Raw genomic sequence first — 16,371 nt, forward strand, 5'->3', positions numbered from 1 at the left:
GGACACTTGGAATAGCCCTTGGATCCCGGGGGTGGGACAGCCCCCTTCAATCCTCTAAGAGCAACTAATTATATAGATGGCTCAGTGAGTAAGTTATTCATCCCAGGGTCGCGAGACTGGGATCAAGAGCTAATCAGAACGGTATTCACCCCGATTATTGCAGATGCAATCTTGCAAATCAGACCTCGCCCTGGGTCGAGATCTGATTCTCTGGTTTGGCGTGGTACTAAATCTGAAAATTTCTCGGTGAAAAGTGCTTATTGGTTCCTTAATGAGGAAAGATTCGGCGAAGATAACCTGGCGACAAAGAAGCTTTGGAAGTTGCTGTTGTGGAAAATAATCAAAGATTGCATGAAGACCGGCGAACACGTAGGTGGCTTCTTCCCGGGCAACCAGCTAAGGTGTTTGCTCTGCCAGCAAGCACCGAAAGAAACGATCGACCATTTGTTTCGGGAATGCCCGGTGGTGAAGGCTTTGTGGTTTGGCTCTAGGTGGAGCTTTCGTACTGAGTTGTTGCGCTGTCATTTGTGACCAAGTCTGGTAAACACGGAATACCGTTTTCCACGGGGTAAGATGCCCTTGATACAAGATCTAACCAATGAGATAGAGAGCAGGTGCCTGGACTTTGCACCGAGTCAGAAATTAGCAATCTGGCTCCTGACCCGTCGTGGACGTGGATCCGTGTGGATGCAAGTTGGCTGGAAGAAGGTGGAGCGGTGTCCGCTGTTCTCATCATCGAGGCTGGAAGAGGAGTCTCTGCAGCAGCGGCGGAGCTAGAGGCGATTTTAATGGCTTCCTAATGGACTCGGGAACAAGGCTGGATCCAGTCGGACGCCAAAGTGGTGATGCATGCGTGCTCATGGAAGACGAAATAGAGGTTGTTGGGGTCATTTTCTTTTCAAGTTTTGAATTAATTTGGGTTCCAAGAAGTTTTAATGATCTTGCTCATTAAGCTTGTAAATGGGCAAAAAATCAAAACAGTTTTGGTGAGCTCTCTGATCAGACACTTAGCTTAATTTTGAGAGACACTTAGTTCCAAACTTTCAGTGAATTATCTTTTTCTGATTAATAATAAAAAAAAAAGGAGTTCAAAATCCAAAAGTTCAGCCAAAAATGCAGCTGAATATATTTGCTAAAGACTATAATTTTTTGTAGAACAATTCCACCTAAATATTCTGATAAACATTTTAAATTTCTCTAAAATACACGTCGATATTTTCATCAATATTTCAATAAAATAGATCATCAATGACATAATAATCCTACCAAAATTTGATATAAAAATTTATAGCTTTGTCACAATGTGAAGCATTTTTTTGTCTCCCCCAAAAAAACACAAATTATACATAAAAATTACAATGGGAATGAAACAGAAACGACTCAACTATCAACAAATAAGACCTAGAGATTTTCCATTGGTGAAAAGGGGATTGTCTTGGGTCTGAAAACAACCCAATACCCAACAAAAACAGAGGCACACAGAGAAACCACGGAGAGAAGGAGCGCAAAGACGCTGGACGCCCCTCCCGAGGAGTTGGAGCCGCCTCTCATGCTGTGTTGTGAAGGGACGTCCAATGAAATCCAGTCGCAGCCAACTGTGAAGTGTCCAGAGCCGTGCCATGGAAGCTCACCGAGAGGGTACCAAAGTGCCACCGACATCTTGCTCCTTTTCCCGATCATGAATTGGACGTCCTAATCAAATGCAAAAATGTCCCACTCGATAATGTCACCCATTCGGGAATTTGATAGCATTTCCCAATTAATTACTAACAACTTGATATGCAGATGGAAAAAGATTCAAGCACATAAGAACATCTTAAGGGAATCGGTTAATTAAAAATAGTACCTGTTGAAGACGATCCAAGGTTCTTAGGGGGCGCGAGAATTCAAAGTAGTAAGTGCCTTTTTTACCCTGTTCCGAATATGGACTCTCGTCCTCCACAAACCCTGTCATCATAAGATAGTTATATCAAGAAAGTAAGTACACACACATATACATATATTTATATATGGACTGCCATGATCATAAATTTACCCGAGGGAGAGTTGAGGCTACTGTGCCACCATGCTCCTTGCCAATCGTTCTGGGAACGAGAATCATTTACTGATAAAATAAATAAATAAATAGCCAAAAAAACATTTATTAATTCACAGAAGCTGAATTCAGTTTCACTCTCATGTAAAAAAAACCCATTTATTTCTCACTAAAAAATGAATAATATTTCTAATCATGGATTTCTCGCGATTACGATAAACAGAGACCCTCAAGAAAAATATAAAAAAAAAAAAACAAAAAAAACAAAAAAAACAAAAAAAAACAAACAAACAAACAAACATTATATTTATGATTGAAACTCTGCAAATGCCATACTATATTTTTATATGTTTAGAAGAAAGTTTTCGTCACCGATAACTGAAATCGGTTGATTTGTTCTCAGTCCTACAAACTCAAGAGTAAAGTGAAATACATTATTGGATTTAAACTAAAAAAAGAATCATATAAACACTGTCTCAACGATTCATCAAAGTTCAAAAACAAGGAATACCTGTGCCGGATGGACCGTTGCCATCAAGGTAGCGACAATGGGGGTTCCAGGAATAGAGATCAACGAGGTGTCCGAATCTGTCGTTCCCGGAGCCCTCGGCGTTGTCCACAGGGTTGCTACCGTAGAGCCTCCCCGGGATAGCGCTCCCTATCGAAAAGTGCATGATATCGACTTCATGGCCTTTACAAGTCTTGTTGGTGCAAGAGCTCATTCCTTCTTTACACCCACCCATCTATCATTATAATTACTTGATTAGGGTTAGGGTTGAGACTGATTGGGGATCTTTTAGAAGCTTACATTGTGATAAGTCGCTTCGTCACCGATTTGAAACATCAGAGCAACAGATGGGCATTTCTTGTTTTCACTTCACCAAAACCAAAATTTAAGACTTTATCAGGGACCAAAAAAAAAAAAGCTTTTCATGTCAACTCATAAAAAAGTTGATTGGCTATGTAATCCTGTTCATACCCACCCAAGACCAGTAATAGGAAAGATCTTTCAGCTAGCAAAAAAGATTGAACCGAAAATCTTTCAAATGTGAAATTGATCATCATGATTTACCAAAAGAAATAGAAGTCAAAGATCAAGGCACTCATAGACACAGATCTCAGATTCAAATTGAAATTGAATCACACACAATCTCAACATGAGTCTTGGTTGAAAAAGGAACTTAACTTTATGAGTCAATCAAATAAAATCACATACCCTTTTGAGTACACATAGTCACTGTCAACTTGGAGCATGAAAAACACATCACGACCATCATGCAAAGCCTGTACATCACATACACACACACACACACACACAAAAAAAAAATCACTTTTTTAATTTCTTTCAAGACATTTCCCAAAAGAAGAAAAAAGAATTATGTACCTTAAGGGTCATTTTACCAGCTTGGTACTCGTGTTCTTGATCTGGGTCGAGAGCTGGGAGGAGAGAGAATTCGTAGCCATCCACGTCATCCCAATCTTCCGTGTTGCCGTCCACAGTCACGAGTCCGGGTCTGAACTCGGCAGCAAGTTGGCTCTCCGAGTCCGACTCGCACTTCCACTCGCCCGATTCCTCGTGCGCGCTGACCCGGGCGATCAGAAGAGAGAAAGATAGCAGTAACAACACTCGAAGCATTATGGTCGCGACGAGGGGAAGAGAGAGAAAATCTTAGATGAGTTTTTGTTTGGTTTTTCAACCGTTTGTTCTCTTTCTCTCTAAACGAAATTTCTTCGAGACACGAATTTATTTATTTATTTATTCTAAGACATGCCCAAAACTAAATAGAAAAATACACAAGAAGATAAAAATTACTAAATTATTTAGTCAAATTATAAGTCCAGCCATCCTTAGAATATTCAAATTATGTAGGTCCAAGCGAAAAAATAATTATTGAGCAAATTTATGAAGAGAAAAAAGAAATAGTAGTGGTAAGAATAAGATGATGATAAATAACAACATTAATTAATAAATAATAATAGCGACACACCGGTACGTTGAAGCTAAAAGGAAAAATATTGATGAATGCACGATTTATTCTTTCGATTTTTATGAAATATTAGACATCTTTCTTCAATTTAATATAAATGATAAATATCTTCCATAAAAATATGTTATATTATAAATACCATTTTTTCATTTTATTTACAAAATAAAATTTGAATTCCTCAAAATGTCCTTAATAAAATAAATATTTTTTCATTATTTAAAAAAAATCATAACCTCTCTTTAAACAAAATCCTTAACTTAATTTAGAAAAACTAATTAAGTATCAAGACTAGGCTCATTGTGTGTCTTTCATCTAAAATTAGACTTTTATCATATTTTTGAACAAAAATATCCCTTCAAATAATTTTATCTTTCATCTCCTTAAATATCTCGGTTCTCACTCTTCTAGCGACCTCCGATGATTTCTAATGATCTCCGACGATATTCGACGAACATGCGCAAAATTAATATTAAAAAATAATGTTATTAATTTTTTACTCTATCAGTGAAGAAAATATTGAACTTCATCACTTGCAAACCATCACAAATCTTGAATGTAATCGCAAATATTCGCAATAAAATTGTAATTGTGTACAACAACAACCCATTTTGTAGTTGTTTCTCAAATTCCAATTTATTTGCGATAGTTTGCGAGTATTTGTGATAGTTTGCGATGAAATTCAATATTTTTTGTCTTTTGGGTAGCAATAACTCTTTTGTAGTCGGTGTTGCCCATCCCAATCTATTTTAATGGTTTGCGATGAAATTCAATATTTTCTTCAATAATAGAATAAAAAATGAAAAAAATTATTTTTATTTTAATTTATTTAGCGTATGATCATCGGAGATTATCGAAAATCATTGGAGATCATCGGAGCTCGTTAAAGAGTGATAGTTGAGAGAATTAGAGGGTTATTGAAGTCAAATTTTTTTGGAGGGATATTTTTGTTAACGTGTTTTTACTTATGCAATATAAAATTTCACAATAAATTAAAAAAAAAAAAAAAAAAAAAAAAGTCTACGGCTCAATAAAACTGGATTTTAAATCCTATGAATAAGTCAACATGATTCACTATAATTTTAAGTTCTGGAAAAGAAGAAAAAAGATTGTCTATTTTCTATTTAGACGACAAATATTCTAATGTCGTTTGCATTTCCCGTCGGATTATAAAAGATAACATTAGTTGCCTCTTTTTTGTAATGATAGAGTTTCATACCCCTTATTTATTTTTCTAATATAAATATATCAAAATGAAATATAAAATAACACAAAAAGAGGCACTGGTTTAACAACACATGTGAAATGTGACATAAAAGCGTACCGCTAAAATAAATTGGACCGTCGTGTCCAAATCTTTTCGATTAAACACCGTGTTCTGTTGTCGTTTTTATTTCAAGGGTATAAATATTGTCATTTCTGGATAAATGATAAGTATTTCACTATCCCTTTTAACTTATTTTATTGGATATTTGGACATGGTTATCCCATTTATCGAGCAGTAGACTTTAAATACCTTAATATATGTTTGTTGTCAAACTAATGTCCATTTTTAGTGTTAAATTATATGTAAATCTGAGACTTTATTACGAGACACACGTGAAAGAGATAATAGTCTATTATTTTAAGAGGAAAAATGACATACATGCATTGAGTTTAAGTGAAATGCTATGCTCGTATCTTTGGTTCTAAGAAACATCACATTTTACATCCTCGCCATATATAATAAAGAGGTATATATGTTAAAATTCGTGTCATGTGTATATCATTTTTTATTACTTATTTTTGAATTTGACTCTAGCAATGTCTTGCTATTTTAAATATATTGATTGTGTCCTACGTACTTTTAAAAATTTCCATTCTTTATGTATGTGTGTTGTATATGTAGTATTGTGACTTCTGTAGTTTTTATTATATGAGTTGTATTTGAATTAATTTTCGGAAAAATGGTATGAAGTAGCCAATTCAAACTATGACTTTTGCAAAATAGTCGTAGTTTCGTTAGGTATAGCAAAATAGTCAATTGAGAGTACAAATATCATTATACCCTTTGGTATATAAGTTTCAGTTTTCCTTCCGAGGCCTTCTCCTCGATCGATCGATTTCTTTCAAAATTCTTCTATTTCCCAATTCAGTTTCCCTTTCGGCTTCGGAGGAGTTCATAATCGCGTTCTTACTCGTCGTTGGCGAATTTCTCGGATTTATGCTCGCGTTCCTTCAGTTTCGAATTGCTTGTTTTTTTCGATCGTCAATTTCAGTTTCGGCTTCCTTCTCGTCGTCGGCGAATTGCTCAGATTCTCGCGTTCCTTCTCCGAGTTTGCGTTGATTCTCAGTCGTCGGGCAAATTCTTCAACGAATTCTGACAGCGGTCTTCATTAATCCAGCTGACTTCAAGGTGTTTTTGTTTTTGTTCTGTATTCTGCGTTTATGAATTGGATTTCCAGGTTTTCATTAAATTTAATCTTGCCTCGATTAATATTTGGAATAGATTGACAGGATTAATTTTGTTCATATATTCATGAGTTTAAGGTAGGATTAATTTTAATGCAGCCTGGATTAATCATATTGACAGTGTCATATTTTTCTTGAATTAGGTCAATGAAGTTCATTTGATGCTATTCGAGGTGGTCGACTTATTCCAAATGCGTCTATCCTGTAAACGAGAATCAGGTCTCATTGGTTCGTGCTTGTGATACAAGCGTTATCAAACCGCCTAAGTTCAAGACTCTTCCCGGAAGGCCTCGGAAGAAGAGGATGTGCTCTTCGAATGAATTCATCTTGTTTATTTTAGTGTTTATGAATGTTTAGGCACTGAAAACTGTTTGACATTGTAGTTTAATTCAGAATATTTTGAATAGATTAGCAGGATTAATTTTGTTCATATTTTCATGAGTTTAAGGTAGCATTAATTTTACTCCAGCCTGGATTAATCTTTCAATGAAATTAATCCATGTTATAAACATGCTATCAATTAAGTGTCATCTTGTTTATTTTAGTGTTTATGAATGTTTAGGCTGTGAAAACTGTTTGACATTGTAGTTTAATTCAGAATATTTGGAATAGATTGGCAGGATTAATTTTGTTCATATTTTTCATGAGTTTAAGGTAAGATTAATTTTAATCCAGCCTGGATTAATCTTCCAATGAAATTAATCCAGGCTTCAGTAATATTAATTCATTAATTGATTTCGCACCAACAACAACAATAAGAAAAAATTAATTAATCCATGTTAATCTTTAATCAATAAGCTGATAAATTTCCACAATCTAATATCAATCTAGATTCGTTGATTAATCTACCATTCATTAAATTTAATCCTAGGTTATAAAACTACAATCCACAACAACAAAATTCAAACAAGCTAAAGATTAACCACAACTTCTCTCGCCGAATCCACGATCCAGACCAACCCGAGCCTCCGCGCCTTCGCCGGAACATTCGCCCTCCGATTCTCCTCCATGCGTCACGAACGACGATCCCGGCGGCGCGGAGAGGCGCGACGGTCTCAAGGACGGAGGCGCCGCTGGTGACGAGGTCCTCGACGATGAGGCAGGTCTCTCCGGCGGAGAAGTGTCCCTCGATGGACTTGGCGGTGCCGTAGTCCTTGACCTCCTTCCGGCGCATGAGCATCGGCACGGCGGAGGAGAGAGAGTCAGGGAGAATTAGGGTTCAGAATAGCTTGAGAAGAATTAGGGTTCATAATCGTTATTGGGCCAATGATATAATTGAGCTTTTTAGAACTTGAGCTATTTTGTTCTTAGTTGGCAAACTATAGCTATTTTGCAAAAGTTTAAGTTCTATTGGGCTATATAGCCGCTGGACCCTTAATTTTTTTAGAATATTTAAAAAAATAAATGATATGTATAAAACAGTAACATAAATTAAAAGTGTCCATTATATACATAGTCATAAGAATTATTAAACTTTTCCATTTAATTAACTTTTTCTAAGTTTTTAGTAAATGACCACTAAATGTTATTTAAAAGTCCAAATTGACGTAAATAGCATATTAAATTTAAAAAATTAACATGAAATACAAAGACAAATTTGAAAATCATATATGTCACGTTGCCATTATAAATACAAATATTTAGCGATATAAGCCACGAAAATATAAACATGTGCATTTTAGCCAACGTTTTGTTAATTTTTTGTAAATAGCCAAAAATATGACGTAACCGAAGTTATTTACAGATATATACTAGAAATTTACTCTGCATAAATAGATTTACATGGCTATTTATAAAAAAATTAATGAAATGTTGGCTATTTATAAACACTACAACAAATAAGACAATTACCGACGATTTTTTTCGTCGGTAATAACCCTATAATCGTCGCTAAATCTATTTAGCGACGACTTTAGCGACGATTTTTATCGTCGCTAAATCTATTTAGCGACGACTTTAGCGACGATTTTTATCGTCGCTATATGTCCGTGCCTAAATATATTTAGCGACGATTTATTCGTCGCTAAATAATTACCGACGATATTAGCGACGATAATGTCGTCCCTAAATGTCGTGACGAGAAGTTTTTTTCCATTTTGAAACATGTAATTAGCGACGATTTTGTCGTCGCTAATTCACGCGCGAAAATTTCCCGCGTGAATTAGCGACGACTTTGTCGTCGCTAATTACTTCTATGTAATAATATTTAGCGACGACTTTATCGTCGCTAATTATTATTATTATTTTTTTTTATTTTTTTCGTCGTTAATTATTTATTTTTTATGGTTTTTTGTTTATGAAATTCTAAAATGAAAAATCAAATAAAAACTAAATTATATTATCCAAATCAAGAAATATATAAAATCCGATTACGTACGTTTTCGGTTATCGAGAAATATGTAAATAATAATCTACTATACACAAAATATCTAATAAAACACTAGTCGCGACGTTTGCTTTGTCGTCCCGCCGCTCGTTTTCCCCCTCCTCGACGTGAAACGCTCTGTTGCTGGCGCTGAAGTTCTGCAGGCTGCGGCGTCGGAGTAGACTGACTTGGTCCGCCGGGCGTCGTTTGCTGGCTAGCGTCGGGAGTCCTCTGCTAGCCGCTCGTCGGAGTGTGGACACCGGGCGTCGGAGTGTGGACGCCGGCACTACTACAAATTAACATATTAGGTGCGGAAGGGTATTAGGTGCGACATGTCGCACCTAATAGTCGCACCTAAGCACATATTAGGTGCGACAGGTCGCACCAGATAGTCTTCCAAGCGACTAAAAATTTCGCTGATGATTAGTGCTATCCGGTGCGACTTTGTCGCACCCGATATGATATTGTCGCACCTAATACTATTGGGTGCGACATTTGTCGCACCTAATACTATCAGGTGCGACTAGTGTCGCACCTAATGGGTTTAAAATTTAAAACGGTCAGAAATTCCCCCCGAATATTTTGGGTTCTAGAATTTCACATTGGGTGCGACAGTGTCGCACCTAATAGTCATATTAGGTGCGACATTTATGACTATTAGGTGCGACAGTGTCGCACCTAATAGTTTTAGGGTATGTTTTATACCCGAGCGGCTTCTTCTTCGCCCAAACTCACTCTCTCACTCTATAACTCTCTCTTCTCTCTCTAACTCTCTCTCTCTCTCTCCGATGCTCGTCCCCGGCGCGACCAGCCCCGCCTCCAGCCCGCCACGCCGTGAAGCTAGCCGTCCTCCAGGTACGCCTCACTCACTCTCTCTCTCTCTGTCTCACTCTCTCTCCGTCAATCTCACTCTGTCTCTCTCCGACCAGGCCCGACTCTCTCTCCGACGCTCGTCCCCGGCGCGACCAGCCCCGCCTCCAGCCCACCACGCCGTGAAGCTCGCCACGCCGTGAAGCTCGCCGTCCTCCAGGTACGCCGTGATTTATTTTGCTTTTTGAAGTCATTGATATATTTTCCTCTGCTTGATAACCCATTTCGAAGTTGTATTACTATCTTTACCTCTGCTTGACAACCCATTTTAGAGTTTTGAAATTATATTTGACGACGCATTAATTTCGAAGTTGTTGATATTTCTAGCCTCTGCTTTATGTTATATTTCGAAGTTTTTGTGCCTTGTTCTTAAGTTTGTATATCACTTCATTTTAATCATTAGGTGCTAGATAGAAAAGTTTGAGAACATTTACATTTCAGATTTTGTTTGCCAAACTGATTGGCTTATTTAGGAGTTTTATGCTTGTATTATTGTTGTAGCTTATCGGAGCGCCGCCGCACAACAGCGAAGATGCAATACGTAAGTTAATTTTTTTTATTTACTATATTTAATTACTTTATTTCTTCTTATCTAATAAGTTTTTTGTGGTTTTATTTTGAAGGATCAAGTCACCGCTCAGACGATAGATATTTTGCGGCAAGCGGAGGAGCAAAACATCGTGATCTCCCAAGAAGATGCGGAGATGTACGCGATGCGCGATGTTTTGGGAGTGCGCAGAGACTGGGAAGTCGGTTTAGGGCCTTCGATCCCAAGGTCATCATTGGGTGTTGCCCAAACGCTAGATGGAGGCTCGTCAAGTTCGTCATCTCAGACCGATCCATTGGTTGCCGAGATGCGAGCTCAGATGGATGCCCAACAAGCCGAGCTGCAAGTGATGCGGCAACAGATCGCCTTCCTCAGCCAGCAGCACAACCAGCCTCCCACGACTCCTCAACCTCCGCCTGCATCGCAACCAGGTAGGACGGATCAGCAGACGCCAGGTTCCACGCCGGGTTCTACGCCTGGTTCGATGGATTACTTGCGAGACCGTCCTTACGGAAGCGGCGGAACGAGCGGCAGTGCGTCAGGCAGCGGTGGACGAGGACGCGGAAGCGGTTCTCGAAGTTCTGGCAACTTATTCGGTAGAGGAAATTCTACTATCGATAAGTTTTATAAGAAAAAAAAATAGGAATTCATTTTTTTCGCTTTTTTTGGAAAGAATTTGTATTTTTAATTAAGAATTCTATTTTCAGAATATTATTTCTAATTCATTTAGAATTTTGTTTAATTAATATTATTTGAATTTTTATTTCTAATTCATTTAGAATTATGTAATTCATTTTTATTTTGTTAATTTACTTTTTTAATTTTTTTTGTAATTGAAAAAACATATTCGGTGCGACATTGTCGCACCGAATACCATGGCGCGAACACTTTCAGGTGCGACATGTCGCACCCGATATGCATTTACCTGCCAATTCTATAAAATTTGGCAGGAAAATAACTTGGGCATTAGGTGCGACATGTCGCACCTGGAAGTGTCGCACCCAATACCTTCTGCGACGGGTTATCCGGTGCGACGCTGTCGCACCTAATGTCGCACCTAATAAACCTTTAGGTGCGACATTTGAGGCATTGGGTGCGACATTCGTCGCACCGGATAACGTATTTTGTCCTAGTGCGGCCGTCGGAGTCTGCTGGCTGTGGGATGACGGAGCCTGCTGCGAACTCTGTGGAAATTGGGACATGAACGAGCTAAGGTTGAGGCCGGGCACCTGACTCTGTATTGTCTCGGCGAACGCGGCGAGGGTCGATGTCAACACCTCCTGCGAGATATATCCTGGTTGCGACGTCCCAGCCTCCGAACCGTAGACTTCGGCGACTTCAGCCGCCATCCGTGCTCCCTGTGGCACCAAACGTCCGACGCCGGTCAAGTGATCAGTCCGCGAACCCATAATATCGCGGATCGCCTGCTGCTCTAGGACGGAAATATCAACGTCCGCTCCTTGTTGCTCAGCCTCCGCTCGCAACGTGTTGAACCTATCGACCAGTCGATCCTGATATAATTAACTAGTTAGTATATATTAATCGAAAAATAAAAAAAATAAACGTAAACTTACATAACGTGCGGAGGCTTCAGGAGTCAACCATTCGGACTTGTCGGAATGATGTTGGCGCTTGTAGTTCGCAAACAAGCTCTCGAAAGCGCCTCTCTCGGCGCTATTCTCCATGTAAACAAAACTTCAAGTGTTAGATAATTTTAACGATTTGATGTATCATATAAACATAAAACTTACGTTCTTCATGCGATGGGTCGAGAACCCAATCGTCCCCTGTCGAGTCTTCGTCTTCTTCTTCGCGCGATTCGCCTTGTTCTTCGCTTGTATGGCCTGTAATATAAGTAAATGTACACGTAAATAACAAATCGTTTAATAAAAGGGTAAACACATATTTAACGTAAATGATTTGATTACCTTAAACTCATCGCTCGTATATCGTTGTATCGGCGTCTCCCATTCGGTGTCGAGTTTAACGGTCCTCGGTTTCAGCGACCGCGCCACATGTACGCTGCTCTTGCAGTCGATGTCGAACCATGACCGCAAGGTATGCCTCCAATCGCGAAGACGAGTCTTCGCGTCTCGAATGATTGCCGCATCGACAATCGCCTTCTTCTTCCCGATTGTCTCGAATCGCTGCTCGGATATCGGCCTCCTTCGCCGGCCCCACGTTCGCATTCGTCCACCTTGGGACCGTAGGCGAGATCTTGTCTCGGACGATCAAACCGAGCGTCTTCGCGAACGTCGCGAGATCCGGATCCATCTCGAGCTCTGGCTGCAAGAACGACTGAAACTCCTCGTTATAAACAACGACTTCCTTCACCCCGGGGCGCCGTGCACGCTCAGATCGAAGCCTGACCGTCGGCCCACGCACGGCCGGTTCAATATCCTCGTCTTCTTCTTCGACGCCATCACGTACGGGCGCCGACTGTCAATAATTCGGGAGACGGGCTAAGAAGTCATCCCCGCCTCCGCTGCCTCCAGCTCCTGTAGCAGCAGCCATCTGAAATTCAAAACAAAATACGATCCTACCGAAATTTCGGCAGAACCTCCCCTATAAACTTAAAAACCCGGCATCAAGCCTTTAACTTTAAAACCTGCATAGAAACGTCCTAAAACTAACAATAAATCAAACCTCAGTGGTTCGATTATTAAAATTCATAATCCATATCAACTAATTAATTTCACATTATTAATCATTTGTAACAAGAATTAAATACAATTCCATTTAAAAATAAATTGATTCCGTTAATTTCTAACACTTTCAAGTTACTCTCTCGCTTTCTCATATAAGATACACTTAGTATTAAAAAATAAATTGATTTGTTCGCATTGGTAAAAATACATTTAAGAAAAAGATCTTATATATATATATATATATATATATATATATATATATATATATATATTTGGTGGTTTTTGAGTTTGGTGGTTAAAAAAACTAAAAGAAAGCATCTATTCCACTCCAACCCACATATATCTTATATGTATGCTAACTCATATTACCTACATTACTCATAAATTAATGTAAACTAATTTGAAAGCGCTACTTGCAGAATTGAAAACTAATTAATATAAATAACTAATTTAAACTAATTAATTCTATAAACTAATTTAAATTACCTAATATAAATATTTATAACTAATTTAAACTAAATTATGTAAATATAACTAATTAATTCATTTACATTTCTAACTAATCAATTCATTTACATTTCTAACTAATTAATTCATTTACATTTCTAACTAATTAATTCATTTATATTTATAACTAATATATAAAAAAAGTTATATATATATAAATAACTAATGTATTAATTCTATAAATAACTAATATATATATATATATATATATATATATATATAAAGTTATAAAAAAAAAAACTTACCGATCGAGTGAGACGGGTTCGCGGGGAAGAGGGCGCGGGTTCGCGGGGAAGCAGACGCGGGTCGCGGGGAAGAGGGGAAGCAGACGGCGCGGCGGAGAAGGGGCGTCGGCGGCGGAGTGGCGCGGCGGAGTATCTGCAACGGGAGAGAGAGAGAGAGGTAAGGAGAGAGATGCATGTGAGGAGATAGAGAAGTAAGGAGAGAGAGAGAGACTTACAGGGTAGCGTCGACGGCGTCGGCGGCACACGGCGAAGGAGGGCACGGTGACGGAGGGAGAGAGAAAAAGAGAGAGAAAATCGATTTAGGTTACAGAAAGAGAAATGGGGAAGCTGGGTCGCGATCTGGTTTTTAATGACATTTACCGACGATTTTATCGTCGCTAAATGATTTCATTTCGTCGCTAAATGAACTTACGTTAACCAGGCATTTAGCGACGATTTCTTCGTCGCTAATAGTAAATTTCACATATTTAGCGACGATTTTATCGTCGCTAAATCATTTCGTTTTAATTTAATGGGAGGGATTTTTCCCTCTTTAAAATTCGTCAAAATTCGAAAACATTTAGCGACGATTTCGTCGTCGCTAAGTGTATAGCGACGACGAAAAACTATTTAGCGACGAGAAAATCGTCGCTAAATGTTTTCGTCTGAATTAAATTGGAGGGATTCTTCCCTCTTTAAAATTCGAAATTAATTCAACATTTTTAGCGACGATATTTTCGTCGCTAAATGAATTCAGAAATAATTAGCGACGAATTTATCGTCGCTAATTATTTTCCCGCGAACTTAGCGACGACAAAACAGAATTAGCGACGATAAATTCGTCGCTAATTTTCTTTGCCGCCAAACTTTAATATTTTTCGCACCAAAGAATTAGCGACGATAATATCGTCGCTAAAAGGGTGATTAGCGACGATTTATTAGCGACGACTTAATCGTCGCTAATAGTTTCGTCGCTAAATGTGGTATTTCTTGTAGTGAAATTTTTAACGTTTCATATGGCTAGATAGCCATTGGACCCTTATAAATATTTACTTAAAATTTACAAAAAGTTTGGTATTTAGCAAACCTCTTATGTCTATGGATTTTGTTGATGATCATTTATGATTAACTTTAAAATCTTAGTTTATAACTTCATTATTGTGTGTAATCCGAATTTCTATGTAAAAAAAACAAATCAATATTTTCCTTAGTTTAGAAAATTTGAATGTATTTTTTGAGTTTTTTGTTAAATTAGCTTTAGAATATGAAAGTTTATATATAACTAGTTGATTTTGTATCCAAAAATTGGTGTAAATTTGGTTGGATCCGAATTCTTGAATGTATTCGTGTTTTTTTTTTTTTTGTTAAATTAGTGTTAGAATATGAATGTTATGTATACTTGTTGATTTTGTATTTGAATATTTGTGTAATTTTGGAGGTTTATATAGATTTGGAGATGGGGTCTTCACCTTGCCTTTTTTTTTATTCAGGTTACGGGCGCGGTCACCGTTCATGATGATTTTCATGTGACCTGTGGGCCGGATCGATCACGAAATGCATCACTTCCATTACACATCAGTCACAAAATGCATCAATTCCGTTACACATCAGTCACAAACTGGATCCATCATGTGACACATAATAAGTCACGAAATGAATATATTTCGTGACACATCAGTCATGAAATCAACCAAAACAAATTCACAGTGTGTCCAACTTTATCTTTACCTCATATGATCCAAAGCACAAGTCCTGGTTTTGCTTCTTCAACAAACTAAAGTAAGCAATGAGGGAGAGAAATAACATGGTCGTCGTATCTGACCGAAACATCGGGATCATTAATGTCGTGAAGAATGTTTATCCAAGAGTTGAACATGATTTTTGCGCATATCATATGAAGAATAACATCAACGAAAAATTCAAAAAAAACTTGGCAAAGAATTCAAATGGAAGTTGTACGATGCAGCCAAGATGTATACTGTCTTTGAATATCAAATTTTATGTGCATGTTGGACAAGAAAGACCCGTACAGCCGTACCTTGTGAATGAAGTACGAAACGAGAAGTAGGCACATTCTTTCGTTAAGACCTCAAGGTACTCGATCGTGAATTCAAATAACTTTTAGTCGTTAAATGCGCTAATCGTAAAAACAAGGTCGTTGTCGATAGCGAAGTGCCTTTATTGGTTGAGGGAGAGAATGCAAGTTTGGTTCTACGAACGAAAAGAAAAAACGTCATCAACTCAAAGTGTGCTATATGTGAAATATCTTGCAAAACTATTAAAAAAAACCTTGGTGACTCGACTGCATAATGGTATGTGTATTTGTTATGTTTAATTTTGTTTGAATGAAGTGGTCATATCCTAATTCCATGGCATTGTGTCACGAAGTGATAATATTTCATGACATATTTATCATGAAACCATTATAGTTCGTGACAAATATGTCATGAAATACTATCACTTCGCAACAAATTTTATGTTTACAAGTATTTTTTGAATTTGGCACATATCTCTTTTGTAATTTCCTTTACTGTTTAACTTCAAAGGTGATTACATTTATTGTATTTATTTTAATTTGCACGGACCTCTTTTGTAATTTCCTTTACTGTTTGATTTTCAAGGATGATTTCATGACAGATTTGTCATGAAATCATGTAATTTCGTGATACATCTGTAACAAACTCAGGTGACTTCGTGACACATCTGACACGAAGTCAGGTGAGTTTGTGACAGATCTGT

General features: G+C 37.8%; 1 protein-coding gene across 1 annotated transcript; it reads right to left on the reverse strand.

The window, feature by feature from the left end:
* Nucleotides 1–1,249: 1,249 nt before the first annotated feature.
* On the reverse strand, nt 1,250–3,774 carry LOC149389926 (heme binding protein). The gene is made up of 7 exons (XM_089624703.1): nt 3,420–3,774; nt 3,252–3,319; nt 2,844–2,910; nt 2,547–2,778; nt 2,036–2,104; nt 1,847–1,947; nt 1,250–1,692 (listed from the first exon to the last, which is right to left on the reverse strand). The coding sequence occupies exons 1-7, from the start codon at nt 3,669–3,671 to the stop codon at nt 1,402–1,404; spliced, it is 1,080 nt and encodes a 359-aa protein (XP_089480829.1). The 5' UTR covers nt 3,672–3,774; the 3' UTR covers nt 1,250–1,401.
* Nucleotides 3,775–16,371: the final 12,597 nt, after the last annotated feature.

This window comes from Urtica dioica, chromosome 8, assembly GCF_054948205.1.
Source record: "Urtica dioica subsp. dioica isolate 48M chromosome 8, U.dioica_male_clone48M_v1_H2, whole genome shotgun sequence".
Taxonomy (NCBI): Eukaryota; Viridiplantae; Streptophyta; class Magnoliopsida; order Rosales; family Urticaceae; genus Urtica; species Urtica dioica.